The 12,415-nt window shown below is 34.2% G+C and overlaps 1 protein-coding gene across 1 annotated transcript in view; it reads right to left on the bottom strand.

Annotated features, from left to right (window-relative positions):
• The window catches only part of CSMD1 (CUB and Sushi multiple domains 1), an 819,458-nt gene that overhangs the window by 288,472 nt on the left and 518,571 nt on the right, over positions 1 to 12,415 (bottom strand). Inside the window, exons 6-7 of the mRNA XM_072408428.1 lie at positions 9,255 to 9,367; positions 5,591 to 5,668 (exon numbers count right to left, since the gene is read on the bottom strand). Coding sequence (XP_072264529.1) covers positions 5,591 to 5,668; positions 9,255 to 9,367 — 191 coding nt within the window. The remainder of the gene's footprint in view (positions 1 to 5,590; positions 5,669 to 9,254; positions 9,368 to 12,415) is intronic.

A 12,415-nucleotide genomic window follows, 5' to 3' on the forward strand; every position in this document is an offset into this window, starting at 1 on the left:
GACCTCCCCAAGCGAGGTCAGAAGAAGAACCCCAATGGGGGCCACACCGGCCAGACCTGCAAACAATGTCTCCCATACAGATTGTAGGCTCAGGGAGGTGGGCAGGTTGTCTCTGGACACAGCCCACCCACTCTCCCATCGCACGCTCAGACATACTGTTCCCCGTGCGGATGAGCCACCGATCCAGATTATGTCCCCATGATATCCATTACACAATCTTTCTACACACACATGCATTCTTTGGTGACAATCCTATAGTCAGGGGCTTTGTCATTAACTCAAAAATGCAGCAATAACCTATACAAGAAAACAACTTGAAAATGAGCCTCTGACAAAAATGTATTTAAAATACTCTTTTGCAGTCTTGCTAGCCATATTTGCCATAGATGAAGAAAAGTTTGAGCATAGTATAAAACTTTTTATTAAAATATATAAAAATAGTTAGCAAAAGAAGATGTTAATTAGCTATTGTAATGTAACAGAGAAGCAGAATAGAGTAAAATATTCTACTGACACAACTTTGCTCAAAGAATTATAATAATTTGTATTTCTAATTAGCAATTCTTTGCAGCTTCTATTATAACTGTACAACAGATTTCCTAAATTTATATCTTAGGAAAGTAGGGTTTGTGTGCGCACAAATTGTCTGATTAGGAGTAAAATTAGCTTCCACAAGGTTCCCTGTAGACCAGGCAATTGTTTATGAAATATATTCCTTATAGCAATTATTCATTAAATGTACTTTCCTTGTTCTAAGGATTAGTTTTAGAATCATAGTAACATGCATGGCAGAGCAAAGGTCTTTGATTAAAATTTCCAGGGCATTAATTTCAAAAGCTTTCTCAGAATGTAAATTAAATTGATCCTTAGGCAGACCAGTAATAATGGGGTTAATTTACTAAAGAAAGTGCGTTGTCTCATTGCAAGAAATTTTAGCTTAGTGAATGAAGTTAAGGTTTACTGATTTCAACTATTTCATTCATTTAATCATGTGCAAGCATATATATTTGCATTTCCTTTCACATGAATGGATATTCTTGTTAAAATTATACATCATTTTGCCAAGTGGACAACCTTAACCTTCTTCAGTAAACCATCCCCAATGTTGTGTTTTTTAATCTTTAACTTAATATTGTCATGAGTTTCTCAGCACACTTACCAGCCAGCATGCAAAAAACACAGGCTCTACTATTTACAATAAAAACATATACAGATTTGCAAAAACTGCGGAAACTATGCTGCCTCAAGGCCCCCTTGTACAATTTTTTCAATTTACAGGGGTCACTGTTATATATATATATATATATATATTTATATATATATATACATATATATATATATATATATATAATGCACGTGCAAAACAGCATTACCGTATTGACTGGTGACATGTAATGCCAGTATTGGTAAATATATTGCAGAACCCAAAATATATGAATCCTGCTATTCATAATTAGATGAATTTTAGTATTAAAAATGTTCCTCTTACAAGCTCACAATTGAAGTAGGATGTTAAACCACAAGTTTGGGGTTCAGCAAAGTCTAGGGCTCTTAGACTGATGCCAATTCATTCATCATCTTTTCAAATCACAACTTATAGTGAAAAATTCATTATACCATATATTATTGTAAGATTATTTTCACTATACTAAAACTATCTGTTTTAAAATTTAAAAGTAAATGTTTTTTGTTTGTATGAAATATTTATCTATGTATTATAATATATTTAATATATTTGTAGAGTTACACATACATCCTAGCTGCTCTACCAGCTGAAACTTGTTATCCTCTTTGCCAGACTCTAAAGCTATGTACACGTCAGATAATAGTGGCCCAAGATGAATGGTCATGCTCATCTTGGGTGAAAATCTGCACTTGTATATGAGTTCCCCGGCATTCTTCTTAAACAGCGTACTTCACTAATCTGCATTGGCGGATTGATAAATAGCCGATTAGGAATGGCCACTGTGAGGAGAGCACAGTGGGTTACCACTTGCTTGTCTTTCTCTCTCACTTCTCAAATGAACAGTGGCAGACATGGCAGGACAATTAGTATGAAACATAGCTTCAGATAAAAGGCCGACTCTTGGTTCTCCACTAATGCAGTGTCTAACGCATGTGCCCTAATACTGTTATGAATTATCTACATGCTATTACTCCACCCCTTGGATATTACTTTTACAGTAATCCTGAAAAATGATGAATGAAACAAGGTCAATTTGTACAAAGTTCATTCCATAAAATACAATAAAGAACACTACCTACTACTCATCATACGCACATAAACAATTTTTTATGGACAGATAGCCCAATGTACATAGAAATATATAATTATAACATGGACAGGTTCATATTTACGTTAAGCCAAAATATTTCATGCACACCACAAATAAAGTTAAAGAATATGATTATCAATCAATTATATCAATCACAAAAGCCCTTCTTGAAAGCCATCTCAGACATAATTTTTTGCTGTTTAGAAACTCGTTAAAATTCAATTCATAGAATGTATTTATTGAGGCATTAATATACAGGTAGTCCCGGGTTAAGGACATCCCCTGTATGGATGCATCCTAGATACAAACTTCCCTGCTAACTCCTGTGCAGATCCGACTCTTGAAGGGGGGAGGGGCGGTTTTCATGACTTGCAGAAGAAATCTTTTACTAAACACAGCTGAGGTTGTGGGTGATCTTAGAGGGGTGAGTTCTGTCTGCAGCCTCTTATAACTCTTTAATGACCAAGACAAACTCTGCAGTTGTTTCCTTTTGGATATCAAAGCACAGCTTGCTCCAGAAGTTATTGAATGTCTGGGCTCCATAGGGATTTTTTTTTTGCTTTGTTTTTTTGCCTTGTTTGGGATTAACTCACAGTGAGGATTTTCTACAGTAACTGATCACACATTGCCTTATATTATATTGAGACAAACATTTGTCCAAATTGCATTTATTAAAAAAATTGTACCTGTTGCGACTTACATACAAATTCAACTTAAGAACAAACCTACAGTACCTATCTCGTATGTAACCGGGGGACTACCTGTGATGCCATGAATTCTATCTTCTGCAGTGATTAACAGAGTTCATAGTGACATCACTAACTGTCTTTCAGATTTGTCAGAAAGTCCATAGTTTAATCATTTGTCACCTGCAAAAGCTGAGGCTAATTTGGGGGCAAATCATAAGCCTGCAGGATTTAGAAACTTTACATTTTAACTATGAAATACTTTGAAGGCAAGAAAAGTATTGTAACCGATTTACATTTCCTCTTTAAATGTAACAGTAAAACTAAGAACTGTATTTATAAAATAATTCTATAATAATTGGATCTAGACATTGTTAAAAAAAAAAACCTTTATCAAACTCAAAAATAGTTAGATAAGTTTTGCTAACTAGATAAACTGTGAAAATCTAGCTTGTTAGCACAGCCTAATGTGTATGACTTGATATCCCTGGTGTAGTAACGTGCTTGAAATCCGCTCTACCTGTTTTTGCATGTAAAAATCTTCATGATTTTTGAGCTGCAGTAATGATTTTGTTCTAGATTTTAGTGCCTATTAAAGCAATGCCAGACTATCTACTAACAACCATTTCGTGTATAACATGACAAAGCTCTTTTACAAAGCAGGTGATGGCTCCACAGAATATGCCGAAAAACTGGGTACAGGTTCATAAAATGGTCATTTGGTGGAGAAAACGGAAAGCATAAAATGTAATTGTTGCAGTTTATATATATACGGCTAATGTTTTGAACTCACAAACACTTAAAAGCTCCGCCAGAATTTTAATATTTCCTATATTGACAAAAATGATATTCAAACTTTGGCAGTATTCATTCAGCCGAGCATTAGAGAGAACAAATTGGCAGTCTTTTTCTTAGTACTGGTCAAAGTCCAAACCATCCATGTCTAAATTGTTTTGGATGATAACAAGCAGAAAATCTGCATAACTGTCCATAACAAAATAATGATAATATCTTTGATAAAAGACTAATTAGTGGGTTGTTGAATATCCCAGAAAAGAATCAACAAACTTGTTCTGAACTTTGAGTGGATTTGTTTTACTCTCATATTTTTAGCGATTTAAACAAAAATATATTTAAGACACTTTATTTAAAGTTGATGGTACAATAATTGATCGATGTTGACATTATTATTTAAAAAATAGGATCCTTTAAAATAGATACATTAAAATCCTATGAAATTAAATAGGGCACTACAAATACTTCAGAAGTTGCAAAGACATTTTTTAAATATATTTGGACAGTTTCAGATGTTATAACAAATTCAAAAGCAACTGATTGAGTTCTGGTTTGGAATTTGAGGCAACATCTGTTAACTGAATGATATACAATCATTTAACTATCCCAATATGTCAAAATATAAAACATAGTTTTGTATGATTGTAATGTTTTCTATACATTACCACTTTACCAATGCCATGTTTAAATTGTATTCTGAGCTTTATTTTATGAACCATAATAAATACATTTTACAAAAAAAATTAGTTATTTACAAAGCAAGCATTGTAAATAGATATGTTTGGAAATGTACATAATTTGAGTGACTAAACTTCATCTGATTTTACTGTAAGACTTGATGAGCAAATATTAAACATTAAAAGCATAAAGCAAAATCATTTACATTAGTAGAGATGAGAGGATAATTAACTTATTTTTCTCCTCTGGAAATCAATTTCTGCCACTCTGCCAATCTGATTTTGGCCTTTCAATCATGTACAAGTAAAATCATGTGTTTTCCTTGTTCCTATTTGAGTGGACCTGTAAAGTGGATTTACACCACATTTATTAAGTAAAGGAAAAATTCTCTTGAAAAATGATAAAAAAAGTATATATAAATAAATAAATATAATAAATATATATATTTAGAAAATGAATCCCAATGTATACATAAAATTAGTGAAATAGCAAAGCTTAATGTAAGGCAGCAAGGAAAACATTACAGAATTGTCTCATATTACTAAAGTCCCATTGCCATAATGATTCTCTATCAAGAGTCATTAACACTAGGACTAAATGCTTCCGCATAAAGATATGGGGACTTTACTCATACAGCTTTAACCAGTTACACATTTTTACTATGAGCCAATTCATGAAGCAAATCATGTTTTTGCACAAGGGAAGATGGATGTTTATTTGTTTTTATATAAATTTAAAATATATATTTTTTTCATCATTGTTTGCCTAGGTTTATCCCCAAAGACAGCCGTAAAGTATCAGACAAATTTAGTTTATCTTAAAGTTTACTTTCCTTCTAAAAAACAGTGTTTATCTCTAAAACAGTGGGTTAACTTTTATGTGTCACTGGTGTCTTCTACAGTATGTTATCAACCCTCTATATTAAGTGTTGCATTATTTTAAATGTTGCATTAATCTAAATGCACTTTTAAAATTATTTCTACGATTTATGTACATTTCTATTTACATATTTAGATAAAATCCTAGAATAAAAAAAAATCTCATTCTTTCATATTCATTTCTCCTGCATGCAAGACAATCACGAGGTTTATACATACTTTATAGAACACAAACATGAAAAAAAAAACTTTTAAATTAGAATATCATTTTACTTACAAACAGAATTCTTATGGTTGCTTTCCTTGCTCGGCAACATCTTTACTCCTCTAGATTTCAGTTCAATTGCCTTTTTAACTGTAAATATGTTATAAGAAGCATATTATCACCTTGAAATCTAATGTAATAAAACAAATGAATAAATACTTGATATGTTAGATAAAGGTTAACAAACTATCCAAAATTGCCCATCTCAAAATGAATACAGTGGTACCTCGGTAACCATCCGTTTTGGATTAAGTTCAACTTGGTATACATCCTGTTTGAATGCAAAAAATTTTGCTTGGTATATGACCTTTGTTTGGAATAGGACTCATGTGCTAGAACTTCTCTAGAAAATATCTGCAACTGCCCATGAGCATCAGTACGTCAGATGCTATCATTCAGCGGTATAACTCTCTGTGAATCAGGTGATTTTGTGTTTTGTTCAAAAAATTTTAGAGAATTCATTGACCATGAGTTCTAAGTTAGTTAAGGAAAAAAGCCAAGCAACAAAGAAAATTGTTAGGATCACCATGGAGGTGAAAAAAGATATTGTTGAAAAGTATGAAGGTGGCATGACGAGATTGACGATATCTACAATTGTGAAAAACAAAGAAGTTATTAAATCTGCTAACGTTGCGAAGTGGGTGAAATCCATTACGAAACAAAGATCAGAGACATAAGAACATGTTGAAAAAATGCTTTTGATCTGGATAACAGAAAAACAGTGTGCTGGCGATAGCATATCGGAGGCAATGATTTGCAAAAAGGCAAAACTGATGCATGCTGGTCTTCTGAAAAACAAGGTAGGAATGAGCCAATAAAATGAAGTGTTTAAAACCAGCCATGGTTGGTTTGATCATTTTAAGAAGAGGACTGACATTCACGCATGGAGAGGCTGCCAGTGCTAATAAAAACGCCGCCAATTATTTTGTTAGAGAGTTTGGGGAATTTGTGGAGGGAAGAAAATCCTGCCTCTGAAGGCCCTTCTCATAAAGGAACATGCTCCAGCTCACCCTCTAAGCTTGCAGGACTATGTGCTTCCAGAGTTAAACTTCATCACTGTAAAGTTTCTCCCCCCAAATACAAGTCCTCTCAATCAGCCCATGGACCAGCAGGTCATTAGTAATTTTAAGAAACTCTACACTAAAGCACTATTCCAGGGGTGCTTTGAAGTGACCTCTGACACAGACTTAACCCTCAGAGAGTATTGGAAAGATCACTTTAATAGTGTCCATTGCATAACTGTCATTGACAAAGCCTGGCAGGAATTTTTCTACAGAACAATGAACTCTGCTTAGAAGAAATTGTGGCCAGAAGCAGTGACTGAAGGAACGAAACCAACTACTCCTGCTGTTAGGTGGAGCCACTTTTATGCTTGTGCAACAGTCAGATACAATACAGCAAAAATGATTTCAAACTTTGAAGAACTCACCACTGACCCTGAAATCTATTAAACAGAGATATATAATTCTTCCCCCTTATAAAATTGCCTAGAATAAAACTTGTAAGCTAAAAAAACTGGCAGTATATTTGAATCACACCTGTATCTTAAACACTTTTCTAAATATTCACTCTCTGCAAATGCTAATATGTAAATGGGTTTCTTTAAACCAACAAACATACTTTGGGAATTATCAGTACTTGACCCTGCTATCATCCTACAAACTGGGTTGCTATGGGAGTGTGTGAGAAAACATAAAGTAGAATAAAGAAAATGGAACAAACCACTGATCAGGGAACTAGTGGAGTGTCACCGACTACTGCAAGGATCCAGTTTATTTTTAGTCTTAGATCTGAGAAGAGAGTTCTTGCAAAACAGGCATTTGTAGTTGATAAATTAGACCCTGTGGTACCAGGTTCATTAATAGTAATATCTTGTCAATATCTTAACTATATTAGACTATCACAATCTTTAATTTGATTTTCTTTATAACTGATTTGTATCTTTGGAAATTGATATGATCAAGAGCTGTGAGCAGCACATGCAATGACTTCCAGAAAGAATGCTAACGCTAATCCCAAATGTCAACAATGTATTAGAATCATGTAATGAGTACCCTAGGGGGATGTTCTTTGTCCAAAGTTTTATCTTCAAAGTAAAAAGTACATAACTTTCAGAATATAACGTTATAACATTGCATTTTATTTTTACACAGAATCCGGCAATGGAGTTAAAAAATAATTGGGAAATAATTTTATTGTTGTATTACGAAAAGAAAAACATTTACACTGACAGATTCATTTTTTTGACATAATGTAAAAAGAAATAGCATGCAATAATTACATGTGGCAATCTGACAAGCCTTTATCAGGTTAGAATGAGCAGCATAATGAAAAACAATTTCTAACTGATTGCCATTAGTTTTTGCACACAATGCTCCTTTTACTGTGCAATTATAAAGGACACGTTCACACAAAAATGCAACAAAATTAGTATTGGGTAGATGCTAGTAATCTGCTTTATGGACTTTCCAAGAAGTAGAAGGTAATTGAGCCCACTAATGTTATCTGCTTTGAACAGAAAATGCATATAAATGGAGAATGAAAAGAGTCTTTTTACAGTTTGGAACAGAAAAGCTTTGTGTATTGGTCACTACATTTTAATAAAATCTATAATCTATCACTAAATTTTTTAAAAACATTTTTTCTAAACTCAGTATAAATACAATGATAATATCTTTCAACAAACTAAACTGCATATTTAAATAAACATAACTAAACTAAATTGCAAAGATCAGTTTATTTAAACCCACCTTGTTGCCTTTGGAAAAAATATTGTCATAGAATTCTGTGAAAGAATATGCCTAATACCAATAGACAGTTTGCTTAGAACTCCAAGCACCATTGCTACCATATTATTATTATACAGTATTTATATAGCGCCATCATATTACACAGTGCTGTACAGAGTCCATAGTTGTGTCACAAACTGTCCCTCAAAGGAGCTCACAATCTAATGTCCCTACTATAGTCATATGTCATTAATGTAGTCTAGGTCAATTTTAGGGGGAAGCCAATGAACCTAACTGCATGTTTTTGGGATGTGGGAGGAAACTGGAGCACCCGGAGGAAACACGGGGAGAACCTGCAAACTCCATGCAGATATTGTCCTGGCTGGGATTGGAACCTAGGACCTAGCGCTGCAAAGGCCAGAGTGCTAATCCCTGAGCCACCGTGCTGCCCGTATCACATAGCTCGTCCCTTGCTGAGGTTTTCCTATTCTTCCTGATAAACTCTGCATCACTACAGGACACAATGGGCCTGATACTCTGGCCCTGATTTAATAAAGCTCTCTAAGGCTGGAGAGGATACACTTTCATCAGTGTACCTAGGTGATCAAGCAAACCTGGAATGAATCTGTTTCCAGGATTGAAAACATTTGCTAAAAAATAGCAAAAGACTTTTAAAATTCCATTTAAGGTTTGCTGGAGCATGAAAGTGTATGCTCTCCAGCCTTGGAGAGTTTTAATAAGTCAAGCCCAATGGTGGAGGAACCACAGCATGCAGAAGGTTACATACTATCTTAAATATCAGGAAGTGACAGAGAACAGCAATACAAAGATCTTTTCCAAAGAGCTAACACCAACAAGCCAGACAGGTATGTATTTTCAGTAGAAAAAAATTACAATTATACATTTAAAAAAGTACAGATAATAGAATAATAGGTGCTCATTTGTACCTTGGAACTGGGCATTGAAGCCTTTCCTTCTGTGATTACTGTCTGAAGTAAAATGAAGACGAAGCCAGTTTTTATTACTTATGACTGGAGAGGGCAGATTCATCCCAGTTAACCTAAAAACAGAAAAAGCAATTTGTAGTTCAAGGCACTCATAAATCATAAAAGATAATAACTAATAGAACTAGATGTTTAAAATGTATTTTAACACAATAACAAAAATAAACAATATTGTAGCTCACTATCCCTTAAATGTGTTGGCCGTATTCTTTTTTTTCCTATCACCTGGTAATCCAGCCAGTATCACACTTTCTGTACTGGAGTAGCTACTTTCTTACTATGTTTAAGTAAGATAAATGTAGCCACCCTTAAACAACATCAACTGCAGAGAGGAGAATGTTAGATGGACTAGTAGATTCAGATGGACATTACATACAGAATTAACAAATCCTAACTCCAGCTACCAATTTAAAGCATACCTAAACTATTTTTTTTATTTTACATAAAAGGGTAGACAACCCTTTAATATAAAGGAAAAATGTTTTTTTTTTTTTTTTTACCTGCAGCGATCAAGTGTGAATGGAAGTGCAGAGCCTCACAGGATACATATATCATAGATCCTGGGAGGCTCCTTCTGCAAATGTGCGATCTTGGGTATGCGCAGAACAAGAGTAAATTACAATGAAGGGAAAGAGATGCATGCACAGTGAGATTGACACTCTTTTTTCCCCTTTACAGCATCTTCCCCTTTTCTCCATCTTCCTCTGTCATTTTTCTTCTTCTGGCTACATCACCCGATCTTGCACTGCGCAGGCACGGGATTGGGTGATGTAGCCAGAAGAAGGAAAAAGACAGAGGACGATAGCGACAAAGGAGAAGGATTTGCAGAAATAAAGGTTAATGTAAATTTTTAAAATTCCATTTATTTCCGCTTTAAGCAATTACAACATTTTCGTTTCTGTGTTAAACATTTTAAATGAATGAAAGTTGACCATTGTATGAACCCCAGTCGATTACACATTGTTTTGTCTCAACCATGTCACAGCTATTTTTGCTTAATGGCTTGGCATGTTGAAGAAAGCTCAAAATGGCACACTTACTAGCAGGATTAACATGGAATACAATACAGTATGGACACTGCATACATGCTAGTTTTTATTTTCCCTTTAGTTACTCTGAAAAACAATAAAGCTCAGTTGGAATTTTACAGTCCTATACTTGGAGTTGTTATGATTTGTAAAAACATTTCCGTAGAAACGCATTTAATAACCGTTTGGTTCACTCTAAATGATATATTCTTCTGTCCCAATTGTGTGTTCTATTGTGGTATAGTTGAGTAAATGCAATGCCCCTCAAAACAAATGTCCTCACACAGATTTGTATTTTAGAGGAAGAGAGACGTTTATCAGAAAACATCTGTTACTGAATGCTAATTACTAAAAACACTTGGTCTAACTCTAGTTGTTATTAGACAGGATAATTCTATTAGGACACCCTTCACATATGGTATAACAGGGGGAACATGGAAGATCATGGGGGAAGTCAGTAATACAGGTGTCTAGGTTTAAATGCATTGTTTATCTATTTTTATTACTTAAATTTATTTTATTTTAAACGGAAACATAAGATTTAGGATAGAGAGATTAAGGTCATTAACAGGTTTACATATGTATCACCTCTTTCTGCTATGGGCCAGGTTATTTAGCCATACCATTTTAATATACCTTTTTTGTAGGCCTCCTTGTGAGGATATTGTGGCTAATTTTTAAAGCTCTCCAAGACTGGAGAAGATAGACTATTATGTGAGAATCAAGGTGTTCAAACAAACCTGGAATGGATTGAAAACTATTAGGAAAACCCCCATAACAACCATTCCTAACACTCACCTGCCATTGGCCCTGTACAAACTCATGTTGCAATCACAAAAAAAATACCGAAAGCCTTAAAAAAAAACATTACCCAATAGGAACACTACCAGGAATAGGTTGACAATGCTAATGGTGTGCAGCGGTCCCATTATTTGGTGGTTGGTAGGGTTGGTAGGTACCCAGTGATTCTCACATAAAAGTCTAAATATTTGTTTTCACTGTTCAAAGGGAGTTTAAACTATTTCAGCCCTTCTGCTATAACTCTTACATTTTTAATTATTCAAACAATTGAGTCAAAGGCCCTGATTTATTAAAGTTCTCCAAGGGTGGAGAGAATACACTTTCATCAGTGAAGCTGGGTAATCAAGAAAACCTGGAATGGATCTGGTCCAGGATTGAAAACATTTGCTAACGAATAGCTAATGACTTTTAGGAAATCCATTGCAGTTTTGCTGGATTACCCAGCTTCACTGATGAAAGTGTATTCTCACCAGCCTTGGAGAGCTTTATTAAATCAGGGCCATAGTATACTTACTTACTGGCTATTTCAACTTTGATATTACCATACCAGTATAGATGTAAGGTTTACATTTATGTCTGCACAGACATCATTGGTTACAAACTGTATGTTTATAGGAAACAGTTAAACAACTTCATGTCTGAACCCACTTTTTTGTGAACATTAACATAGATGTATATTTCATTGAACTTTACAGAGGCTGATTATTTTCCCCCTTACCTTTTATTACCTGTTTTATCTACTGAAGAATAGATGATCTAATATTTAGTGCAGTAATACACATACAAACCTTAAATCAAACTATCTGATCTAATTTTAGTTTTAGAAAACAAATAGAATGCTGCTCATAAATTACTTTTACCATTACATATTTATATAGACAAATAAACTGAACACAGACATACTTACCAGCCATATGCATTGTTCAGTAGAAGGAAATATTTCAGAAGATAAATCAAAAGTATATTCCACTGATGTTTAAGCGATGGCTTTGATGGTTTGACAGATGTTAAGTATTAGCACTTCAAAGTCTGACTATATAGGTAAACCTCTGTAGTTATTCTAGGCACTGTAAACTTGCAAAAACTTTGAAAAGCAAGAATCCCACCAATGTAAAAGCTACAACTCAATCCCAGTAAACCTCAACAATGATAACGGTTGTTGTAGGGCTCTTATTAAGTAAATAGCTTTGTCATGGTGTAGCAACAACAGTGAAAATGTGGGGTATTATAGTATTATATGTAGTAATATGTGGAGTTTATTATAGTATTTAGGTA

This window comes from Pyxicephalus adspersus, chromosome 4 (genome assembly GCF_032062135.1).
Source record: "Pyxicephalus adspersus chromosome 4, UCB_Pads_2.0, whole genome shotgun sequence".
In the NCBI taxonomy this organism is placed as follows: domain Eukaryota; kingdom Metazoa; phylum Chordata; class Amphibia; order Anura; family Pyxicephalidae; genus Pyxicephalus; species Pyxicephalus adspersus.